At 41.7% G+C, this 25,417-nt stretch overlaps 1 protein-coding gene across 20 annotated transcripts in view; it reads left to right on the top strand.

Annotated features, from left to right (window-relative positions):
* Window positions 1–25,417, top strand: part of TANC2 (tetratricopeptide repeat, ankyrin repeat and coiled-coil containing 2) — a 248,943-nt gene that overhangs the window by 115,165 nt on the left and 108,361 nt on the right. For 15 of the 20 annotated variants that reach the window (XM_075775485.1, XM_075775498.1, XM_075775494.1 and 12 more), the window contains one exon: window positions 8,614–8,724. The exons of the other annotated variants lie outside the window; for them this stretch is intronic. In XM_075775485.1, the coding sequence (XP_075631600.1) occupies window positions 8,614–8,724 (111 nt within the window). The remainder of the gene's footprint in view (window positions 1–8,613; window positions 8,725–25,417) is intronic. 20 annotated transcript variants of the gene reach the window in all.

Here is a 25,417-nt window from a genome sequence, read left to right as displayed (position 1 = left end):
AACAACAACTCCAGGGTAGTAGGAGATTGAATGGGAGTAACACAATTCAGCACTCATGTTTTGTTGCATTCTCCTCTCATCTGTTTTAAATTTAACATTTAATGAAATAAAACTGTTAGGAAAAGGGATGCGAGGGGGGTGAGGAACGCTTTCCCCTCCAGCTCTGCCCCATCCCATTTCTGCCATTTGGGAAGATTCTTTGGGTATTTGAGCAGATCTTACGCAGGCTTAAAAATGGCATGATTTCATCCTGTAGTCCCAGGTCTTCATTCCCTCTGTGGTGGTTTTTTTTTTTTTTTAGTATAACCAAAGACTGAAACTTGAAAAGGAAAACTCACTGCATCAGAAATCTATGAAAAAAGTCAGTGAGGGAATTGCTTATTTTCGTAACGAGATGACTTAGCTGGAGCAAGTGATGCTGACTTCCCTTCTCTTCTTTCATCCTCCTCCTCTTATACATAAGTTTCTACCTTGAGTCACACATGAGGAATTTCTACTAAAAGAGGCAATTTTAAAATACTTCAGAAGATGCCAAAAAGAAGAATTTTAGATGGGAAATGATGTGGAGAAGTCTACTACTGTGACACGACTCCAAGGAGTCAAAAACAATTTGACAAGTTTGAATGGAAAGATGAAAGTACCATATCCTCCTCCTGCCATGGCTATATGTTAATTAAATAACTAACTTCTCCTCAAAGCTGTCTCCCCTACGGGGATAAAGACTTTTTGGCAGCCTGCGTTGGAAATAAACTTATCTACAGGGAAAGAGAGAGGGTTTTTCTTCTTTCTGGGATCATTAATAGGAGCAACTTTCTTCCTAAAGGCTTGCCAGAGTATTCCAGGCACCAGCTGCTCAACAGATTCATGCTGGGATGCTCCGACTGGTCTAACCTAAAGTGAAAACATTTGGGCTGACCCAGGAGAGGGCTGGTTCGCTGTCTGTTGTCTCCAGCCGTGATAAGTTTGATAACAAATTGCTATTCCATTTGCTATAAATGACAGAAAATAATTGCATAGTACTAAGCAAAATGGAAATTGAGCTAAAATTCTCTCAGGGAGTGCAGATGGTGTACAGGTTAGTATTTTAGGCAAAATACTTTCTGAATACGCAAATTTATCGCGAACATCATTATACTGGCCATTATTGAACACTTTAGACAGAAATCTGTATTATTTTATTTTGTATGTATTTGAAATACATATTGGCCTTTCAAAACCAAGTTATTTTCTCCCTTGAAAATTGGTTAGGAGTGCCTGTTCATACAGAAGGTGAGTTTGATCAATTATTTGTTTGTATTTGGGAGAGATTGTCATAATTTAAGTAAGATGGGTTATAATTTGATTTAATGAAAATACTTTTTCAGAAGACTCATTCCTTTCTGATGTCACTGAACATCTTTTTGTAACAGTACTGCTGTGGCTTGCTGTTACTTTCTCTGCCTTGTACAGAACTGCTCATCTGGAGAGAGACAGGGAGGGTGAAATCCTTTTCCAGTAGGTCTCTGTGGTGCCACAGGATTGCAGAATCCGCTCATCAGAGAAGGTTATTCCTTGTTTTGACAAAAAACATTTTCAGAAGCAGTAACAGGCAAAACCTTCGTGTTACACACTTCTTACAGTTTAAAGGAGAATTTTTAAATTGAGACAGTTTTTGATAAGTTGTTTATTTTAACTCTCCTTTCCCATCACTGTTCTTCCATTACCAGCTCACTGGCTTCTTTTCCTGCATTTTTTGCTCTTTTCCTCTTTCCACCTTCATTTCCTTCGATTTTCTTGTTTCAGCACCTTATCTCCTAAACTAAACATGTTTTCTGAAAGTTTTGGAACAAGTGTGATGTTTCCAGACAACACATTGTTCTCACTACTTGTACGTTCTGCCCTACCCACAATGCTGCAACAACCGTGTGATGAAAGGAGAGAGGCTTTGAAACGTAATTAGAAAAGCTTTTATACTCTCAAAAAACAGGAGGGAAAAAACTGTTACTCTTACATAGTGGTTTCTGTATATATACTAATAATAATGTTGAATTATCTAAAGAAGGATGTTAACCTGTAATTTCATTATTTTATTTCTAAAGATAATTTTTTTAATGTATACCTGAAAATCTGAATTACATATAGCTGGTATCTTAGTGCCACAGCAAAAATAATCACGTGGTCTGTAATTTTCTCTTTTACGCCTCTTACCTCAGCAAAATAAAGAGTCATTTGGGATCAGAGGCAGCACTGAAAGCTACATCTCTTGTGTTTTGGGTGTAGTCCAGCTGTGTTGAATCTGACAGTTATTTGTTCCAGGAGCTCCATGGATCAATAGCACTGCAGCACTTAAAACATTTTAGTACGAGGGAGACTTCAATGAAGTCGTCTCTCTGCAGCATTACATAGCCACTGGGCAGCTTCCAGCACGTGAGTCAGCCTTTGGCACGGCAGCCGTCGTTATTACCTAAAGATGGGGAACGGATGATGTGCAGAGCGCCCGCTCTTACTCTCTTTAAATACGAGTTTTCTGAAGTTTGCTCTTCAGACCTCATCGCAGCCTAACTTGGGCAGGTTTTTGTAAAAGCTTGTGTGTTTTGGGGATTGCTTTCTCTCCATACAGATTTTGTGTTATACTGTGCTTAGAATATTTAAAAATACAATATTTAAGTGCAAAACTCAGCTTTCCTTCAGCCGAACCAGTCACAAGAGATGAGCGTGCAGTAAACACAGAGCGGGTCACTCGTTTTCATCGTTGGTGGCACTCTCTCGTTCTCTAGCCTGTGATAAACCCAGTATTTTTACACGAGGGTAGCAAATTTCATTAGTCCCTCCTCTTCACACAGAGGAAGGTTCAAAGCACAGTTGAAATTCAGCAGTACTTGTGTGCGTAAGGTGGGGACAGTACGAAACTCGGGAGAAAAGCTGATTTTGAGCTGAGCTCCTCAGCCGGTCTCTGCTCAGGACCTGCCCCGTAGGAGCGAGTCGAGAATTCAGGCATGTGGCCACACTGTTTATATTTATAATGATAAAGCATGTGAGTGTGTGTAATAAAAAGCTGTAGTGGTTTGTGTGAATGCAGTTCAGGGCACCATAATGTATGTTTCTCTAATGCTTGCAAGGAGCCGATACAAGGAGAGGCTCCGGGTACCCTGGGATGGTCAATCCATCGTTCACAAAGTGGAAAAAGAGTTGGTGTTTCCTCCAGCCTCTTCCTTGTCCGTAGATGGATTGGTTTCTTGTGTACCTTCATCATAGAATTGTAGAATACCAGGTTGGAAGGGACCTCAAGGATCATCTGTCCAGCCTTTCTTGGCAAAAGCTCCGTCTAGACAAGATGACCCAGCACCCCTTCTAGCCGATATATGGCATGTACACAAAGGTATAGGTGTGTGTGTATATATATATAGTAGTCAAATCATGGAATGAATTAATATCTACTGAAATAGCTGCCTGAAAAAACACTTTGTTCAATCAGGTCATTAGAAGTTAATAACCCTTTTTTTAGTGAAACGTTCCTTTCAGAGCTGAAACTGAATTTAGTAGATGAAGCCTTTCAGTAATCCATGATAATTTCCTTTTATCAATGCCTTTTAATCTGAACAAAACCTTTTTTTTTTTTTAATTAAAATACTAACTCATCTATAAATTATGTGACAATGAAATGGTAACATAGAAAATGCAATGGAATTAGGAAGCTCAACAGGCCGAACTAGAGCACAATGCTAATAGAGATAAAATGATTACTCTGAAGCAATAAACACATCCTGGTTTTTCTTCAGTTATTTTTATTTGGTAGTAGGTGAGATTCTTGGTCTTGTCCACAGACAGCCCAGAATTGATCCCAATGCTCCGTGCAGATGTACAAAACCATCAGCAGCCCTGATATTTGAAGTGTTTTCCATGTTGGAGGGGCCATGCAGCTCTCCTGCACTGCTCGTCCCAGCCTCTGGAACAAGAGCTTCAGGAATAACTAGTATGGGCATACAAGCTTGAGGAATATTATAAATCTCTGTATCTCTGTTTTTAAAGAGACTGTTTGACATTGCAGTGTCTAATAAAATAGTTCCCCTGGCGTTAAACAGGGCTTTATTGCAGTCCTGTGCATCTACTCTAAATACGTGTTTGCTTATGTATGCTTTTTAATTCACACTAGCTGTGGTGTTAGGTGACAAGGTTATTCCTCTTCAGTCATCAGAGGAAAGAAAACGAAGCGTGTCCCATCTCATTGACGAAGAAGCGGTGGTGGCGGTCAGCAGGTCTTTGGATTTTATTGACCATTTCCTCCGTTGTATGGCTCTTCTAGTGTACGAAGCTGCCTATGAGTTAATAATAAAAAATGTAACGGGCAATCCTGAAACCCAGATAACAGAATTATTCCTTTTTGGAAGGGCAGTTTCTCTGAAACATTTTTTTCCAAAAAATACGTTCTATACAGTTTTTAAACTGGTTTAAACTCCAGTCGGTTTTGAAGACTGTGATTTAGTCATTGGTGACAGCATTGTACTTACAGTGTCCATGTGGATATTAAGGAGAATTAGCAGGAAAGGCGAGAAGGAAATAATTTATATCTTTGTCCTCACTAGAAGATAGACCACCTGCTGCAGAAAGTGTCATAAATGAGCCATCTAATTAAACTTTCTGAATGCTTGCCCTGGTAATTGTTTTGCATTACGTGGTTAATTCCTACCCTAGAATTTCCTTGTGCAGGGAAAGTTGCTGTCAAAGTCAAATGAGACTTATTTGCACTGAAGGAAGGATTTTCAGTTTTGCTCTATTGGCTTGGATACCGATGGGAATTCATCTCACTAAGAACTGCAGGAACTAGACCCAAAAATATGCAGTATTTATTTTAAATAACTTCTCTAGCTATTTAAATTTAAGTTCATTAGTAGTAGCAAGTCAGTTCTTGTACAACACCAGTGTTAGGTTTGTCCTCGAGCCCTGAGGAGCAGGACTGGCCCACTGAGTGTTCGTACGGCACCGGCTGCTGCCGTCGGTGACCGGGCAGTGGGACCCAAGGGACAGGGTTGTGACTTCAGGATCCTTGTCATCAGTACGTTTTCCTGAATTAAATGAGGCCCTGGCACAGGGTGCCCCGAGAAGCTGTGGCTGCCCCTGGCTCCCTGGCAGTGTTCAAGGCCAGGTTGGATGGGGCTTTGGGCAACCTGGGCTAGTGGAGGGTGTCCCTGCCCATGGCAGGGGGTGGCACTGGATGGGCTGGGAGGTCCCTGCCCACCCAAACCAGGCTGGGATTCTGTGATTCTGCAGTTCTAGAAAGACAGCATTACTAACTACTGACCTCTTCACTGAATTAATTATGTTTTTGTAACTGGGTGCTGCAAATATCCCTTTTTCCACTATTTTTGGAAGAAATACTGTTCTCTACTCAAAAAAATGCTGTTGTATAACAGGAAAGGCTGTTTTGATGCTGTTCAATGCCTGGAGTTGGTCTGTTTTGTACAGAAAATCTTATAAGAGGCCTAATGGACAGAGGCAAGTATAGAATACTTCAAATAATTTTTTCAGGCTTTTATTAGTTTTTATAGTATGTACTGAATGCTGATCCCCTGCCTTTGATCATAAGATTTGCCTGTGCTCATGGGAGGATGTTCAGGACCTAGGCAAACTGTTGTGCATGGAAAGTCACTTTTTATAAAAAGATCAATGTTATCCTTTAACGTTTGGCTAAAAAATGGCAAAACAGATTTCTGAATTTATGACATTTCCATTTGTTGTTTATTCCAGTAGAAAACTAATGCCCAAATACGAATCTGTCAGGATAATCTCCATTTGGACAAGAGTCAGGAGCGCTTAATTCTTTTACGTGAAAATCCTCCTTTCATGTAATCGGGTTACATATGAGTTAGGAGGGCTTTTTGTCTTTTTCAGGTTCAGAATATCTGAAATAAAAGAAACTATTGCTTTGTGTTTTTTTCCCCAATCTGCAGTTACACCAAGAAGATTATATTGACTTGAGCCCTTTAGAGTAAACTCTTGTCTTTAAGTCACGTTGACATAGTGAATCTTGTCTGATGGTAACATATGTTTTTGGGACTTAAGTCATGCTTTTTAGGGAGTAAAAACATAAATACTGTAAAATGACACCTGTGACTAAACTTGCAGTGCAGTGAGAGTTCACCACGTTTTTAATACGAAGTTCTTTGTTGTACTTAAAAGAAAAAGCGATGGATCAGCTTGGTGAATCTGGGAGCTGATCACATCTGCCGTCATAGGTCAGTCATTTGGGGAAGGCAAGAATTAATCAGGTGAATGTCAGCAGATAGGGTCAGCTCCTCAGTGAGGAATAAAGAAGATCCAGAAGAGATGAAGAAATAAAACCCATGGAGGTGTCTGTATTCATTCCTTACGGATGGGAGCTGACCTGTTAGGTGCCGATCAGAAGTCTGCAGGAGATGCAGGACCTGAGTCCGCACAGAAAGCGGCAGAGTTGGTACCATCAGCCCTCTCTTTGTTAATTTTTTTCATCCTCTTTGGGTTAGTAGCTTCAATAATCTTTAGCGCAAAGCCTTCTGGTGGCAATTCCATTGCAGTCATTAACATCTCTTGAACTAGGAGATCCGTGTTTGTTCTGTGTTTCAGAACAAAATGAGCATTGCCAAGTGTCGCATCGGATGATTTATGGTTCTAGGGCTAGCCAGAAATGATAAAGAAAGGAAAGATGAGCTGTTTCAAATGTATGTTATAAAAATGACTGTTACTAGGACTGTGGTAAAATATTTGAAATAAATATATTTGTTAAAACTGCAATTACAAATGACGTATTAGTAGATTGGCCTGTGCAGAATTATTATTCTAAACAATTTTCATGCCATAGTAATAATCTTCTCGATATTTACGTATTTTCATTACATCAGTGTCTGGCAGAAGATCATTACTGTGAATAATTTTTTCACTAGCATTGGCCAATTTGCAGGCTGATAGGGTGCTTGTTGTGGGCGTGTGGGGGGGATTGGGGGTTTTTTATACCGTTGACTCCTGGCTCGTGGTGTTTAGCGTCAGGTTGTGTCTCTGAGCTGGGCTGCGCATCCAGGAGCTTCGTGTGCTGGTGGGACGGCGGCAGGTCCGGGGGGAGAAGGGGGCTTCAAGGTGCCCTTATCTCCCGTCGGTCTCCCGCATTCCTCGCGCCTGGCTCCGGAGGGGGACGTGCTTTAACGTATGTCTAATATTCATCCTGGGCAAAACGGCAGTGTGGTACCTTTTTATCCCTCATCAGAGCAGGGCTCCTGGGACGGATCGTCAGGGGAAGGAGAGTCCGGAGGGTGTTCAGCAGCTGGTTTGGTGGGGGGTGTGTCTGATTCCTTGCCTATATTCTGCTTCATAGGCACTTTGTATTGAAAAACCAGACACTAACCTTGATCTCCGCTTTCCCCACCCCCCTTTTAGAAATTCCTGTGATCATGTATGTACCAGCTCAGTTAGTGAGCTGGTTTCTGCAGTCTTTCTGGGTCCTCATCCTGGGAATTACTAAGCCTTTTCCAACTGCAGGGCCAGCCATGGTGGCTGCGTGCAGGCTCCGTAAAAGTGCGAGATTTATTGCTGCCTCAGAGGTCATCGTTTGACCAGTTGAGCTTTTTATTACAGGAGATGCATGAGAATGTGTCCCCCCCAATCTTTAGTTTCAGATCCCAAATTTAATTTGCAGGATAGAGAACTATAAATATAAATTATGTAAATCAAGGCTATTATGCTGAGACTCAGAGAGGCATGAAGCATGCTGACCCATGATACCGTCTGCAGAGTGGCTTTTCAAATTAGCCTTTTGCTTTAATGGGCATGTGAGTTTAACTTTGAAATGTAATATAATAATCTCTGCATGTAACTTATTCGCTAGTTCTAGGTCTCTGGTCTGGCAGAAATGTCTATTTAAAAACTTATTAATAAAAATGGTTTAGTAATTATTTATTACAAACAAATGTTGCACAGAACTTTGTGTCTTTTAGAATTCAGGCTGTTAAAATGTGGAAAAATCCCATTTCTCTAGCACTATTGGTCAGTACTGCTTTGTTACAGACACTTTTACCTTTTCCCTGTTCTTTATTTAAGTCTCTTTAATCTTTTGTGGATTTGCAAGGATAAAAGTGGAGTGCTTGTTTTTTGTCTCGGACAGCAGTAGCTTTACTCTGATCTTTTGTGTTGAACACTAAATCTGTTTGGTCAGACATTCAGAATGTTTTAAAACTGAAATTTGATGTTCAAAGGAAACAATTACTGAACACAGAATTTGTGTGTTCATTTTAGATATTTATAGTTAAATATCTTAAATCCTTATGGGCTCTGGGTACCTCTCTATGATCTTAGCTTTTCTACAGTTGCTGAAGCCAGGCCTATTTGCTTCCTATTAAAAAAAAATATTTAATAAAAGGAAGCATTTAAGAGTATCAAGAATGTGCCTCAATAATCACACACTTTAAAGTAAGACCATACAGTTTGAAAGTTTTAACAAGAGCCATCTCCTTTGTAAAGAATGCAGATAATTTTTTTTTCTGGGGAAAAAAAAAAAAAGGGTAACCTGATATGAGTCTGACAGTGTCGTTTAGTTAAGTGCTTCCATCTGTTGCTTGCTATTTCCCTTACTCATGACCTCTCTTTCTCTCTCCCCCTCCTTCTCCTTAGCCCCTTTGAGGAAAGCAAAGTTTGTTGAGAGCCCTCGAATCCCAGAGTCTGAGCTTGGCTCACCAACACTCTCTTCAGCACAGAAACTGGACGTTGATGCATACTGCCCTGGTAAGCTGCATGCAAAGGCTCTGCATTAAAGGAGGGAGAACAGGCAATTCCAGCCCAGAAGTATTTTTTTAAATGTAGTATGGCTCCTTTTGGTAGAGAGTTGATTGGACCTTCCCCAGCCAAGTTTTATTGACTTGCAAACTTGAATAAGTATTAGTTTCTAATTGATACCCGTTTATGCGTGTTACTTGCAATTTTGTGTGTGGTCCAGGCTGACCTTGTGGCCGCTCTTCCCTCTGTTTAATTTAGAAGATCTAGAGAGTTGCTTTTGAGAAGATAAAAATGATCCAAGAAACATACAACTTTAAATTTAAATTTTTAATGTTCCTCTTCAGAGAGGCTGGAATAAAACCACATTTCAGAAATGTCATTAAATCAACTAATGCAAAACTTGTTTACCTGCATCCAAGAATATTACTTTTTTTGATTTTTTTTTTTTTAAAGAAATAGCTTCTAATTTATGTATCCCATAGTAATTGTTTGTAAAAGTATACATCTTGCTAGAGGCCTCTGGTTGAAACACAAATAGAAGTGGGTTGTGTCCCTCCCTGGCTTAACTCTGTATGCGTCTGACGGTTCGGGCAGGCAGTTGCATAAATACCTTCAAGCCCAGACAGACCTCATGCAGATGTGCGAATGCTGTTAAGTCTTTATATAGCTGCATCTCCCCGCCAGCTCAATATCAATTCCCAGATTCTTCCTAACTTGGAAGTGACAACCTGCGGAGGGCTGGAGGCTGCGGAGGTGCTGCCCTCAGGGGCGGCTGGGACTGGCACCATGGTAAAGCAGCAGCGTTTCAGTGTATTTTTTTTCTGAATTTTGCAGTTTCCTCCTCTGGCTTTCCAGGTTTATGAAGCAAAGGGACCCATATTCAGCATAGGCCTTGGATGGGGTGAAAGCATGGCCAGTGTTTTGAAATGGCATGTAAATATGTGACGTCTTCCTCTTAAATGTATAGTTGCAGTAGAAAAGGTCATATTAATAAATGATTCTCTGAAATCAAGCTATTGTTTATTTCTGTGGATGATGAACTTATAGAGTATTCACAATTGGGGGAATTAATTGAGCGTTCAAATCTTGAACGTGGGCTTTCTTTAATGTATTGTGTTTGAAAGAGGAGTTGTCTTGGAACAAAAAGCCAGTCCCTGTGCTTGGAAGTGCCTCTTTTGAGGCCACAGTTGCTGTGAAAAGTGCTCCTTCTTTTTCTGTCATCGTGAATTACAATTAAAATTTTGCTGTTGCAGTCCTTTCTTTTTCTAACTAAATAGCTTCTACTGTCATGTTTAGAATTGTTAATAATTATAAACATTATGATTGCATCCACAGAGAATTAAAATTGAATTTCAAATTTGGGTTAAAAAAGCATAAATTCCACGTTCCCATGTCTTGCATTAGCAAGTGTGTCTCTTCCCCCTGCCCTAGCTTCTCTTGCCGGGGTGTTTTGAAGGGCAGGACTCCTGCCAAGCCCAGGAGCTGGCTCTGACAATGGGATCTGCGATGAGTTTTCTTGCCTTTTGATCTCCTCCTCTTGCTGGTAGTGTAGTGATCTGAAAGAAAAAGTGGAGTTTCCTACTGCCTTGAAGTATCATTAAAGAAACATGAAGCATCATTAAGGAAGGAAAGAAGCAGCGAGATGAAGAAAGAGAGTTGTCACAGTACGTGCTAGTGAACAGCACTAACTTGCAGTAAAGGTAGAAACTTCAGATTAGGGGTTTCAGACGGCAAAAATGTGTGTGCCAGGGCAGCTGCTGGGGAGCCCCTCTCCATCGTGTCCATGCACGCTTGGTGCCCGGGACCTCATCTAGCTGGGAATCCCGCGTTTGCCCAGATCCAGGGACTGCAGGTTCTGAAGGGCCCGGCCAGGTTCATGTTGGCTGCAAGCAATGAGAGATGGGAGGGTGAAGGGGGAATGGGGGAATGCGTTGGGGAGGCTTCTGAAGCAATTTTCCTCTTTCAGTGCTGCAGCTCTGGAGGTGAGCTGGTCACTGGCGAGCAGTTACCCTGTGGATGTTTGCTCATCTTCTGCCGTGGGAGTGGATTATGCTTTACCTGTCTGGATTTGTGGTTCCTGCTGTGAAAATAGTGGTAACACAAGGGCTAGAGGTATTGCTGGGCTAAAGAAGCTCAGGAGAAGAGACCTTGGAAAAAAGTAGGTGGCTGGAGAAGGATCCTTGTGTAAAGAAGAAAAGAAAAACCAAAGATCTGGACAACTCATAAGGACTAAAGGACTTTGAGTCTGGGCATAGCGTCCAGCTCCGGATGGGGAGGTGGAGGCAGAGGGGCCAAGTCCTACTCTGGACTGCGGCAAAGCCTGCAGGCACTGCCTGTAATCAGTTTTCCAGGGAAATGCAGCTCCTTTCTTCAGTGTTAGGCTTATTTTAACCCTCCTCTAAAACACGTGCATCCTGTGAAGGATGTTAGCGCATGGTGTTAAATCCTGAGTGTCTCCAGGAATGATGATATGAGTTGAAAGAAGGAAAAAAAATAAGGCTGAAGATATGCTAGAGCCTAGCAGTTGAGTGAGGGTGGAGTGGTTTGTAAAGTGATCCCTGACAAGTAATGCAATTAATTATACACTTAAAGGCAGTTTAAAACACTAAATAGCAACGAGGAGAGAACATTATCTACTCTGCATATAGAAATGATTATTTCAATTTGAGATGCCTAGAGATGAAATTTTGCTCAATGCTAAAATGTTTATTTTAAGGCTTCAGGCTAATTTCTGCACATTCCAGAGAGGTGGTTTCCTGAGCAACCACCCTGCCACCGCTTGGCCTCTCGTGCTGCTGCGGAGAATTATTGCTTTTGACATCTTGCAATGTGAATCAGTGTACGAGGTGATGTGCCCTAGACGTTTTAACTTTGAGGAAGGAAAAAGAAGAATCAGGTGGCTAATCTCTTTTGAGGGAACTTCTAATAGGAAGGACAAAGCTTGATACATAATTTTTTTGGGGAACGATATTCTTTTTTTTGCCAAGGAAGGCCATTAAATTCTGTAAGATAAATTTAATCTATTTAAGTGAAAGCAGAAATTGGCCCACATTTTATAGTTGTTGCATTTAAGATGACAAAGAAAAGCTGTTTCATGGCTTTGAGAAACCCATTTCTATCAGAATTACATTTCTGTAAGTTTTTGTCGTTGCAGTGGTCATTTAGAGTTCAATCAAGCCCTTTTCGACTTGAGTGTCTATGGTGGAGAACTTGTTCCTTGTTTCTTGACTTAGTGGTGACTTTGATCTATCCTCCCTCCCTGTCTCAGCTCTGATCCTGCGGACGCTGTTTGGCAGAGACGTTTGCATGTTCCTTCTTGTCAGACTTTCCAAGACAATGGAAGAACAGGAGTTGACCTTCAAACCTCTGTTGTTCAACTGTTAAACCTTTTCTGTAATGGTCTAGTGGTTCACAGTTTAATGTGTAATATTTTTTTCCTCAAAATTTATTTCACCTCACCAATCCTGCCTGCTGGTTTGTGTAGTGAACAGCATCCTGGCTTCTTGGTTTTCTTAGTTGTGTATCATAAGGGCATCTTTCTTTGACCTGTTTTTTTGGTTTTGGCATGGTAGCTAAAGCATGTTTTGCCTTACAAGTGCTGAGGAAACCTATTGGAAACGGTCTGAGATGGATGGTGCTTTCAGGTAATTGCCTTTTGTCTTAGATCAATGTTTGCAGTTGCATTTTGTGTGATTTATTACCTTGTCATTATGTTTCAAAGGCTAAGTATGTTATGACAGTATCTTTTAATTTGATTAAGTTCTTCTTCAGAAATTTTGGGACACAAGTCTTAAATGTCTGGCCTGGGGATGGTTGCTTGTTCCGCATTAGGCTGGCAGGCATCCGTTTTCCATCCCTAATTGAGTTAGGTACCCCAGCAATGCCGCTGCCACAGACAGCAAAGGATGATTTACCATCGCAGCGTCGTTTATGTTCATCTCATCGCTCCTTTTTCTCTTGCTTTGGTTAAAGAATCGTTGAGGTTGACATCAGCATGCTGCTGCTGCTTCTTTCTTTTCATCATGTAAAATGTGTATTTTTCATTTTACACAAACCACACGCTTCTCTTAAAATAACAAGACGTTTCTCAGGTGTTAGAAAAAGGCCTTTAATAGGGAATGCATGCAACAGCGTTGTACTCTGATTTTTCATGGTGAAAATACAGGCAATGAGCCAAAATACCCACAAACCCCCAAACAAATTCAACCAGCAGGATCCTTGATCAACCTCTGTCATGTTGGACAGTGATGAATTGGGAGGAAGGCAAGGGAATAATCAAAGCAACCATGGCTTGACAAATGGTTTTACTGTTGAATCTTGTGGTTGTCCCAGCATTATCAAGCCCACTGACCTGAAGGGAAGGGGAAATCGTTGTGATCAGCCCTAATTGCAGAAGAGAGTCATGGCAATTCGGTACATCGGTTGCTATGGAAGCGATTGACTTTTCTCACGCTTCTCTTGGGAGGACAGTGCTGGTTTCTTCTGCTGTATTCAGAGGTGGAAACAGTTTCAGCATAAATTCCTGGATTAACCCTCCAAAACTTAACTCTGACAAATAAACCAAACCAAAACAACCCCCACCCCAGTCTGAAATTCTGATTTGGAGAGGAATAGTGAAGGTGTTTTTAGAGTTTCAGATGTGTATCTGTTTGGGATAAGCCATAGACCACTTTAGGTATAGTTGGGTTTGCTGCAAACTGAAAGCTGCAGCTCAGAGAACAGTGGCTGCGTTTACAATTTAGGGTTTATTGAACCTTCTTGTCAAAGGGGAGATGCTCAAGAGAAAAACTGAACATAAGACAAATTCCGTGTGCTATTGCCATATGTTTTAACTGTTAAATAACTTCAGATGACCTGGTATTCTTGAAGCTTCCTGATGCGATCTCTTAACCAACTTCCCTTTACAACCTAGGTTTTGGTTTCATCTGTCTGTGGGAAAAATAAAAAGGGAAAAAGGGGGAAAAAAGGCTTTAAGTGATCCAAATTCTGTTTATGTGAAGAACTGTCCAACTTTGAAGTGTTGCAGCTACTGCCAAAACATTCAACCTAGGTGGCCCCTGAAGTGTGTTGCCCATCAGATACTTAATTTAGCAGCAGAATTTCCTGCAGCTTAGCACCTTTACCTGTCCGGATGGATCCCAGGGAGTCTAACAAGTCATTTTGCTTCATCAAACAGGAGTGCTTCTTTTCAGTTGTCCTACTGGGAAACAGTAACTTTTTTGTGCTAATACTTTGGCTTACTGAATATTTACAGCTTTTTGTCTTGCCAGTAAGTAAATATATATGCAAGCAAACCAACCCTGTTGATTTTGTTGGTGATGGGCCTACAAGGATCAGTGTAAAGCCTCCTTTTCTTCCATGTCTGAGCAGATGTGACCAGGTGCTTGATACGAAACTTTCTTGTATGGATGGAGCATCGGAGACTTTCCCTGACCTGTGTACTTATCCTTTTCATTGCTGATGGACAGCACCAGACAAGGTCAGACTTCTCATTGAGTGAGTGACTCCTGGCAGAGGAGTTTCCTCTTCTAGTATCTTATTTTTTTAAACAAGGGCAATCGGCCACTGCTGCTTCCAAATGTTGCAACTTGGGCAGTATGGCTGCAAAAGTGTGATGGCCTTTGAAGCAAGGTACTCTGAGTTATGCAGATTAGTCAGGCATCAGTTATGTTGGGAAGCTGATGTGTAGGGTTTGTCTTCGGTACTGGTGTGGGTCATCGTTTCGCTCCAGGATTGTACTCTGATGACCATCCATGCCGCTTAGCTGTCTTTGGGTGTAGAACATTGTGCTTTGGCTACAAGCAAAATTGAGGACTAGGTAAGTTCAGGGACTGGTCAGGTAGGTGATGTACATGGAATGATTGCAAGTCTTGGACCCTCAGCCTAATGCAGACCTCCAACACTGTCCTGATAGTCCTTGCATGCTCAAATGCCTTCTTACTGCTTTGTCTGCACATGGCTCCATTTTCAGCTCCTTGGTTGGCCTAACATACCCATCTGTAAGACAAAAGTACCTATTAGGGATGGGACAAAGGCATGGCTAATAATGAAACATAAGTCACCGTATCTTTCACCAGTCACTGGACCTTCTAATGACAGATAACTTACCTAGAATTTCAGTCTGAAGCAATTTCAGTTCTGGCTTAGATAACAGGACATTGATTTCTCTCTAGCCTAACGTATTTTGCAAAGGTACAAAATATCCTGTCTCAGACCAAGAAATCATTCATATTGAAAAGATGGAAGGGGTTCCCCCCCCCGTAAGTAACAGGTAACAAATCTGTCTCCATGCTTGTCTTCTGCTTAATTTCTTTTGGACTATTTATTATGCTTAGTCATCAAAGGCATCTGCTGCCTCTGTCATCCTACTGAAATCTTCAGCCATTTCTCAGCCATCTTCAGGATCTCAATTTATTGCTGACAGAATAAGTAAAATGTGCCTTTCGAACACAAGTGCAGTGCTGCTCACTTGTTGCTAAAGACGCTGGTGTTTCTCAGTGTCCTCATGACGTGTCACAGGACCACTGGTCTGCACTTGCATTTTATAATTATAAATTCTAGGCAAAACTAAATCACTGTTCCCAGATTTTCCTTTCTTTGGAAGAAAAGACTGATCAATGCTTCCAATTTGGCGAAGATACTACCTATCGAATTAGATTTGGGAAATGATTTCAACTTTTGGTCATCTTGTGGTAGTTCTGTCTCCACTCAGCATCTGTCAGGCTGACTTACCGGTGCCTCGGCACGCATTCGGTGCAGCATTGAGGGTCCCAGCGCCGTGGCAGCCCTGACCTGGCTGTGACAGTCCTGTCCTGGTTGTCTTTGGGCTCCTGCTTGCAGTGCTGTTGTCGTCTTTACACAAACCTCATCTTCCATCTGAGCTCCCGGAGCTATTGAGTTCTATAGGAGTTCTTTAGGTGGAGTTTAGTTTGAAGTTAGTCTTACATTTATGCCTGTCACAAGTGGAAATACTGGGATGCTAAGTGAGGCAAAAAGGAAGGAGATAATGGTCGTGTCAGTTAGTCTTCCCTTTTTCCTTCTGGCTCAGATATTTATTCCCAAATGCTTTACAGTCTAGAGGAAGTGGTCAATAATTCTGCTTTTACTTCTTCTTTTTTTTTCCCTTCTTTTTTCTCTACAATGTTTTGAGATACTATTATTTTGTTTCAACTCATTATAGAGGCAAAATCCCCTCAATATTAATTTTACCAGCTCTAACAATAGAAGGAGTGGCTGCATTTATAGAAAACTGCTCAATTTTTTTATAAGCTTGGTTCCCATGTCTTAACACAGACATGAGGCCAATGGATGCTTTTCGGGGTATTTTTTTGTCCTGTGCAAAAAGTACTTGAACTTCAGTGATACTATGGAGAGCTTCTTGTAAGTGAAAATATGTGGTGCTCTGAAAGCCACTCCATTACTTCTGCTCTCTTACCAGTTGCCTTGACTTCCTGACCCTCCGCAGGACTGCAGAACAAGTACGTCTTTATTTTTATCCAGCGTGAATATCGTTCCCCTTGCTGTAATTTGTTTTGATCATCGTATTCCCCTCATCCTGTCTGTTCCTTTCTCCTGGGCAGCACAGCTGCACTTGTACGCAGAAGAAAGGAGATCAATTTGCTCATAACCTCCTGCATCGCAGTAGATTGTCTGCTTTATTAAGGAGAATTTTTGACATCTTATGTCACTAATTATTTGACTCCTAATCACTTGAAAAATAATGACTTTGAATCCAAACATGAAAATTTTGGCCAGCTGCCAGTTGGAAAGTACAGCCTTGCTGGGGAGCATTGATTATACCACTATATTGTCAAAGTCCTCCTGTGGTCTGGAACTTATTGCAGGGTCCAAAACTGTTGTATTTGGTCTGATACTGTAGCAGCCTTCCTCTCAGACTCCTCTACTTGCTGTCTTCTGAGTCAGGTCCCCCCTAGCTCTTCTGTACGTTGCCATGGGGAGTCCCTGGCCCTCCAGAGAAGCGTCCCACCACATGTGTTGGCATCTGGAGCAAGTGTGTCGTTCCTGGGCTCCCTGCTCTATTCCCGTCTCTTCTCAGCATCTGTTCTGCTTATCCGGCAAGAGGAGATGTGATGGGGGTTACCTGCATGGCTCTCACCTGTGCCTTCCCCCCTTCGGTATCTTCAGTGTGGTATTTCCACCCAAATTACATGGGTGAAATGTCAGATCATATGCTATGTAACTGAAACGCGCTGCAACGACAGCATGGTTGGGTTTATTTTTGGGTGGCATAAGGTTTTCATTAATACGGTTTATGCTGTAGAGAAACAACAAGTTTTAAATGGATCTCATCCAAACGGACGGTTGGGTTTTCCCCCTCTAATCACCGAAGGGATGCTGGTTAGCAACAGCCCTAGGCGTTGGCTCTGTTTGAAAATAATACCGAAAAGCACAGAAAATACTCTGTTACGTTTAGGGGTGCTACTAGAATTGCCTACAACAGTTGTACAAAAGTCCATGCGAGTACTAGAAGTGATGGAGTTACTGCATCTCAGCCCGCTGCTGGATTACCTGAGAATATTTCAGTTTGCAGTTGCACCACGTAACAGCATGCCAGGTCCTTTTGCTTGTGACAGCGTGAACATACCCTGTCTGAGCACTGCGGGACTTTTTTAATATATGATGCAATTTCTCACATAGAAAGTAAGAATTATCCAGCAATGTTTTATACTTGGTATTCTAATAAGTGGTAACAGTAGATTATTACATTCATGTGGTAGTTCTAATATACAAACAGTACTTTTGAAATCTTATTTAGGTATATAATGGCAGTAGGTTTTAGAGGTTGCTGTCAGTGTTTTAAATGCGAAGTTCGTAATTTAGTCTGATTTGCTTATAATAAAACTTATTCTGGGAATGTGCTAATGTATCAGATATAGTAAAGAAAAAGCCTTTATGCTGTCGTGGTCTCTTCTTACTCCATTATAAACCCACGACCTCCCATTTAACAGTGGTTAAAGGCTACAGTGAAGTGTCATCATTTGCCTTACTAATATAGCAAAAGAAAAATTTTAGCAAACAAGTAGTATTTGAAGGGATTATTTGTTCTCTTTGATTATGAATCATATTAAAAAACCCCTCTGCATCAATGAGAGTGTAAGATACCATCCTCAAACTTGTCTGGAATAAAAGGTTAGTTCAAAGAGCTAAAACACAAGTACCAAACAACTTTAAAAGAGTCAAGGCCTTTGGTCAGTCAGTGTTTGATGAGAGGTTGTATGTTTAGAGCCGGGAGAACAGACCCATGTTCATGATCAGGTTGATGTTTTATCTCTAAAACGCCAAAACTGTAAAGGAAAAAATAATTGCATCTCTGCTTTCCATCAGTGGGGGACTTACTGTGGGTCATGTTGTCCTTGATATGTTAAAGAGCTCAGGAACCTTTTCAGGGATCAAAGTGTAATCCCGCTTTTAGGAAATGTTCCACATACCCAGGCTCATATTTATGATACTTGTGGCCTTTTTCTTTTTTTATATACATGTTCAGTGATCAGTGCACTGAATGTCCTCACATTTCCCCTCTTCCCTTTTCTTTGGTACTTAAATGGGAGCTGAAATCCAGGAAAATTCATCCCCAAATGTGTGTGCAGAGGATTTTGTTTAAAATCTAGAACATGAAATGCATTGAATTAGATTTTATGATAGCACTGAAATTACATTTCTGCCGGTCTCTGGATCGGCATGGTTTCTGATTAAAAATAACTGTCTTTCTGACAATCTACTTGAAGGAACGTTGAAGGACATCATCAGCAAAGGTGGTGGGAGGGACTGGTTAGGAAGCAGTATTTATATGCGGTGCAAAGGAGAATTTCTTTTGTTTGAATTTCTTCTTAGAGGAAATGTCTGTGGAATTTCTGCAAGAGACAGACTTAGTGGAATTAGTGATAATTTTCTTATAGAAATTACTAGATAGAGTGGCAACAGCCACTATAGAAAGCAGAGCTGGAGCAGTACCCGGGGCACAGGTCGAGTCAGAGCTGTGGTTTGGACATCTTTAGTTCAGTGTTAGTTTTTTGGCTAGCTGGAGAGCTTTGATATCAATGTACAAGGAGAATATGTTTACTTTGCCACTTGTCTACGGTGTGATTTAAGTTGGTGGGACCGTTTTCAGTTGCTCTCACAGAACTACTTAGTATCTGATGAGTAGCAGTACAAAAACGTGCATTTAAAGTGATGCGTCTGGGGCAGCCTTCGTCCCGTATTGGTTAAATTTTTAAAAATCTCTTCTTGATGTAAACAAGGCTAATGAAAAAAATCTTCCGTTAGTTCTGAGATTAGGGGAATATGCACAAATGGTCAAGGGCGTTTTCCAAATATAGCTCAAGTGTATCCAGAATAATTTAAAGCAGACGTACGTAATAACGGGACAGATTCAGGTCACATGGAGAGAGGGAAGTCATTAGATAAAACTCTACAGTTATGTAATTGAAGACCAAAATGATAAATGGTATCATTTATTTCTGGCGTTCCATAGGTGCTCACTCTTTGCATATAACTATTCTTTGCTAATTTAAGAATTTTTTATTTTTACGACAATCAGTTTCATAGTCAGGTAAATTCTGTGGTGGTGCCACTAAGTGAGCTCTTACCCAGTTCTTCTTGTTAGCCACTTGCTGAAATAGATTTCAGATGTAATTTAAATTGTGTTCGGAGTCTGGTTTTGGAAGTAAAACGATTAAACCAAAAATATTCTCTGGAGTAAAGACACTTTGTTAGTGTCTCCCAGGGGCGCTACCCTACATCATTTGTCTGAAAGATTAGACAATGGTAGCTATCAAACAAGTCACAGAATTACAAAATAAATCATAAAGAAATTTCATTTGCTTGTAAGCAATTGCAGCTGAAATATGTGGCAGATTTCATTACAGGATTTGAAAGGACAGAACAGAAACAGTGTTTTAAAATGATAATGTGCAAAAACATTGTACGTTTTGAATGCTTTCTTGAAAAGAGCAAACCTAATAACTGTGCTTATAAAATGATATATTTGATTTTCAAGGAAATGCTATGAACATTTATGAGCACTTATGAATTCCATCCTGCTGAGTATGATGTTAACAGAGGTATTAGAGTTGACCCTTTCAAAAATACTGAGGGTATATGTAGGCAAAACACCTGAAAGAGTTGCCGGGATCCATAAAATTACTCCTAAAAGGCCTAAATCAGGTAAATTCCAGGGTGAATTGTGGAGGTCTTCTGACATATGTAAAGTGGGTTGAATTTTTTTAAATGGAGGAAGGATTAGAGCTATTAAATTGCTTGACAAGCTCAGGTTATAATGTTTCTAATTTGCATTTTTGCAGTTCAGTCAAAAAAAAAAGTCATTAACTTAAAAGGATGACAAAAGTAGCTGGAAAGCGTGGAGGTGTGCACTGCTGAGATCTGGTGCAACTCTGGAAGCTAAATTATGTAAAAAAATTAATTAATGATTACTAATTACTAATATTTGACAATTGTTCTTGCGCTGTCGAATGGGTGAAGCGCTCTTGGGCAGCTCTGTGGCAGAGCGATGCTCTGTCTTCTCCTGCATCCTCCGCTCCGCCCCCGTGGATCCCCCCGGCCTTATGGCTCAGCTGCTGATCAGTCCCCGCTCCCCGCCCTCCTCCCAGCCAATCGATCGATCAATCAATCGATCTCCTAACGCAGCTTCAGTCTCTGCCTCAACAGGCTTTTCTGTCCCACAGACCGCCCTGCCGTCGGCAACACAAAGTGACCTCCCAGCTTTCCTGACCCCGATCTAATTAACCTTCTGTTTGTCTCCCTGTCCAGATGTCTGGTGGCATCTATTCCAGTATAGTTCAGTCCCGAAGCAAAATAAATAAGTAAAAAAATCATAGTATGCTCCTCAAGGGCTAGAGATGGAGAAATCACATATTCTTGTTTTCTTGTTTCTTTGTCTTCTGGTTTCAGACTACTTAAGTCACATTTGTGTTGGATTTTCGATTTATTTTTTTTCCCATTACCATGAAGATTGGACTTTTCATAAGGGAGCATTGGGTACAGGAACAGAAGCCTGAGTGGCTGGTGCTGGTTTGGGATTTTGCTTTCTTCCCTGCGGCTCCGTGCTGGGAATGGGAAGCTCTTGCCCTGCTGATTTTCGCTCCTGTTTGTTCCACTTCTGGACCGCTCCGTGCGTGCAGCAGGGTTAAGTCTGCAGCCTCCGATTTACTGTGTCCAGCATTCTACTGCTGTGATAGATAAAAATGCCAGATAGCCTAAACACGTGTAGTATTTTCATCTAAAAGGACAACCTGTTTCACATCTCTGTAGGAGCTTCTATTTATTTCTGTCCTATAATGCTGACATTACCTGTCTCTTCTGAAGATTAAGGATTAAAAGAAAGAAGTATCCTTTAGTATAGCTTTTTGGTGACTCTACCTAAAATTTGATTGCATATTTATTTCATGTAGTCTTTTGAACGTTATTATTTTTTTTCCACTTTTTAGAAGATACCTTTAATTTATGTATAGCTCACTACAAAAGAATCTGAATGTCTTATTTTCAAGTTCATTTGGTTTCGCAGTGCAAAGCAAGGCTGGTTGCTTACATTTTTCTTACCAAAAAAACCCCCCAAAACAACCCGGTACTGCTTGGACAAATTACTTCTCCTTCCAACCAGGCTACAACTTTTGAGACTAATCTATCTTGGAGCTGTTCATGGGGTTTTATTTATGTTATTAGAAATAAGCAATTCACCACAACGTGTTTGTACTCTGCGGGCTATATCTGTGATGAAAGTCCTTGGACTAGTGGCAAGTAAATCTAGTAAATCTCTTTTGGTTTTGACTCTGACTTCAGTACCTGAAATGCTGACTCCAGGGTTGGAGCACTTGCCTTGAAACAAAACACAACAAATTCCAAGCGGGGAAAAGTTTCTTTATCAAATTCCTTGCTGCAAAGGGAAATAATTTTTAATAAGATTCAGAAGAGGCATTTATCACGTGGAGATTGGTAAATGACAGAATTACAGACTGGCAGGGGTTGGCAGGGACCTCTGGAGATCATCTCGTCCAGCCCCCTGCCAAAGCAGGATCACCCAGAGCAGGTTGTCCAGGCGGGTTTGGAATCTCTCCGGAGAAGGAGACTCCACAACCTCTCTGGGCAGCCTGTCCCGGTGCTCGGTCACCCTCAGAGGGAAGAAGTTTTTCCTCACGTTCAGATGGAACTTCCCATGTTCCAGTTTGGGCCTGTTGCCCCTTGTCCTGTCGCTGGGCACCACTGAGAAGAGTCTGGCCCCTTCCTCTAGACACCCACCCTTTAGATATTGATAAGTGTTGATCAGATCCCCTCTCAGGCTTCTCTCCTCCAAGCTAACCAGCCCCAGCTCTCTCAGCCTTTCCTCATACGAGAGATGCTCCAGTCCCCTCATCATCCTCGCAGCCCTCGGCTGGACTGTCCCCAGTAGGTCCCAGTCTTGAACTGGGGAGCCCAGCACTGGACACGGAACTCCAGATGTGGCCTCACCCTGGAGGAGAACCTCCCTCGACCTGCTGGCCACGCTCTTCTTCATGCGCCCCAGGTACCATTGGCCTTCTTGGCCACGAGGGCACGCTGCTGGTCATGGAGAGCTTGTTGTCCACCAGCACTCCCAGGTCCTTCTCTGCAGCGCTGCTTCCCAGCAGGTCACCCCTAACCTGTACTGGTGCTGGGGTTATTCCTCCCTGGGGTGCAGGACCCTACACTTGCCCTTGTTGAACTTCGTTTGGTTCCTCTCCGACCAACCCTCCAGCGTGTCCAGATCTCATGAATGGCAGCGCAGCCTTCTGCTGTGTCAGCCACTCCTCCCAGTTGGGTAACATCAGCAACGGTGTAATCAGAAGTAAATTCATCTCTGGCTAAAGCTGAATACAGGTGAGGCAAGTCCATGCTCTGTTCGGGTGTCCCATCAGCGCCGGGCAGGTTACTGGCAGGTGCCAAGGTGGGTCTGGTGTTCCGTCCCTGGCTGTTTCACTGCAATGGGGCTTCTTGTTGAAAACCTCTCTCTTCAAACCAAACAAGACGTAAGCGAGCGAAGCAGCTAACTAGAGATGTCAGCTGGCATGAAAAAGAACAAGTTATGTGGTCTGATGGCTGCTGGGAAACTAACAGGAGACCTCAGTGGGTACATAGGTGTGGTTCACCTACCCAGCCCAGCAGCACCAACCCTTTTATCCTGTTGTTTTGTGTCTGTATATTAAAAATATCTGCTTTCTGCTGAACATAAAGGGGCATAAAGTTACCCAGTCTCTAGAACCCCTCAAAATGCTCATGCACATGCCATGAGTCGGGGAATTAAAGGGTTTTTATTCTTGTTTAAAATTCTTGGCACTGAGCATTTTGATACGGTTTTAATATTACTGACTGTACGCAGAAGCGTGTGATGTAGCACAGTGCAGCAGCTTCAGACCGTGAGCTGCGTTGAGATCTCTGGAATCCACCGATTGACTTTGGTTTGCGTGTGTGCAGCTGGGCAGTTTGTTCTGTTTATTGATATACTAGAGGTTGCTTATTTGAGTTGACTGTAGTATGTATGTTGGAGCTGTTATAGTGTGTTACAGCAGTCATGTCAGAATAGCTAAAAATATCTCAGGCCAGTTCTGTTATCAGCTGTGTGTTCACATTTCCCCAGTGAGGCTGGGGGAACCATGTGCTGAAGCGTGTGTAAAATTTGGCTGCAGTATCAGCTGGATAGCACACATGGAGAGGGGAGAAAAAAACACAGTTGTGCCCTTGCAGTGAACTTAGAAAAAGAGTACTAGGTTTTACTGTCAACCCTGAAAGGCAAGTGACAGGTTCTTTCCATAATACCCATTCACAGGCATCTTGAAGCTGTTGTCTCTTCTTTGACACTCAATTAAATGACTTCTCTTATTTTTAAAGACCTAAAACCAAAAGAGGGAATAATCCAGTGCAATAGTGCTTTGCTTAAGTTCAAAGTTATCTGTACTTTGTAAGCCATGTTACAACAAAATAATTGATAGTTCTACTCTAAATGCAGTGCTCTCGGAGCTCAGCTGCTTCAGGTGCAGCTCTTGATGCCTTGTGCCATGAGCAGCATCTTGCAGGTAAATGAGAGCTGTTTTCACAGCAGATAGTTATTATCTTCTGTATCTTCTGTGTTCTTACACTGTGACCTGGGAGAAGCTCGTAATTTTATTTTGCAGGTGAAAGACAGCTTTGTGCCCCTTGGAGATATTTTAGGGGTAGTCTAAAAGAGGGGAGGTTTAAGGGCAAGGTTAAGCCCAGCCTCCAAGGTTTGGGAGTGGTTCCTAATGCTGAGCCGAAGGAAACCTGCTGTGCCCAGCATCCTGCAGCCTGCCCCGGCGCAGTCCAGGCATTCTCCCTAAATCCTCCCTTGGGTGGGCAATGCAGAGACAGGTCTGGCTTTTCCCTTCTGCCAAGGTGTGAAAGTCAGCACGGTTTGAGTATACTAATATTAAGTGTTCTGAAGCCAGAATGGGGAACAGAGCCATATCCTCCACGTGGATATCTAGGATAAATTCTAAAAGTCTACTTTTTTAAAAGAAAAAAATAACCTTGGAAATAAAAGCCTATATAATTTTCATTTTACATAAATGTATGTGTTCTGGATTTGACTCCCAGAGATAGTAAATGCCCACAGATTGAATGTGGGTGGTCAGCAGTTCAGAAAATTGGGCCATCCATCTAAATTTGTCTCTACCTTAAATCTATCCTGTTCACGTCAGCGTTGTATAAAGCAGTACAATAGGGATTCAGTAACTTAGAAGACAGTTTCTATTATCATACTATGTAATCCATTTTCATAACGGTGAAGTCACCATGTAAGGACGCCTCCAGTTGCTCAGCTCCCAAAGTTGATGGTGCTTATGAATGCAGATGCGGTTGCATGTGAGATGCTCGAGGGTTTTTAATTTGCAGTGGTGCAGGTGAGACACCGAAAAATTGCTCTAAGCTTCCGTGAGATGTACGTTGTGAGTCTAAATGGGAATTTCTGGAATTAAGCAACGGGCTTAAATTTTCTGAGGTCTCATACATATCCCAGATTCTGTGATTTGTGGTTTTCAGGTAGTTATCAAAAAGCAGTATTTAAAGTAACATCTTTTTACTGTAGCTTCAGGCTGAGTGCTGGAGCACCCCTGAGCCAGGACAAAGCTGCAAAATGGAGATCGGCCCTTTTCCAGATTTGTACATTATCAGATGAATAATTAACTGTAGACTAATTGCAAATCCTAATTAGTCTCCTACAACTGCACTAAACACAGTATTGCTTCAGTGTAATGTGGAAGGAACTTGACCTTCAGGCTTTCATAGTGCTGCTGGCGTGAGCAGAGAAGAACTGGACGTTCAGAACCCGACTTACCTTTGTGATACTATGAGTTGAAAATCTCTACAAACTTTTGTTATAAAGTAAAAAGATACGGAAAGTCAATATGCATGCCTGGCCTTTTTCCAGGTGTGCATTGGTAGCTGGAAGCTTGTCCGTGCTTCTCCCTACAGATGGCAGGAAAAAATTCTGAAAAATTATCTGGAATGTTGTTTTTGAGCTATTTTACACACTTGATGGAGAATTGGCAGGTGGACTTTGTGTTGTATCGTGGCCCATAGTGTGACTGCTCAGGGGGCTTTGGTGTCTGGAGAGCAGTGCTTTCTACAGAACCGTGAGCGTGTCAGAAACAGTGGATGATCGTGGAAGATGCACGCGGGTTTTCTGTCCTTTGTCGTT

This window comes from Balearica regulorum, chromosome 24 (genome assembly GCF_011004875.1).
Source record: "Balearica regulorum gibbericeps isolate bBalReg1 chromosome 24, bBalReg1.pri, whole genome shotgun sequence".
Classification (NCBI taxonomy): domain Eukaryota; kingdom Metazoa; phylum Chordata; class Aves; order Gruiformes; family Gruidae; genus Balearica; species Balearica regulorum.
Note: the sequence above shows the minus strand (reverse complement) of the source record. Positions and strands in the feature narration are given on the sequence as shown.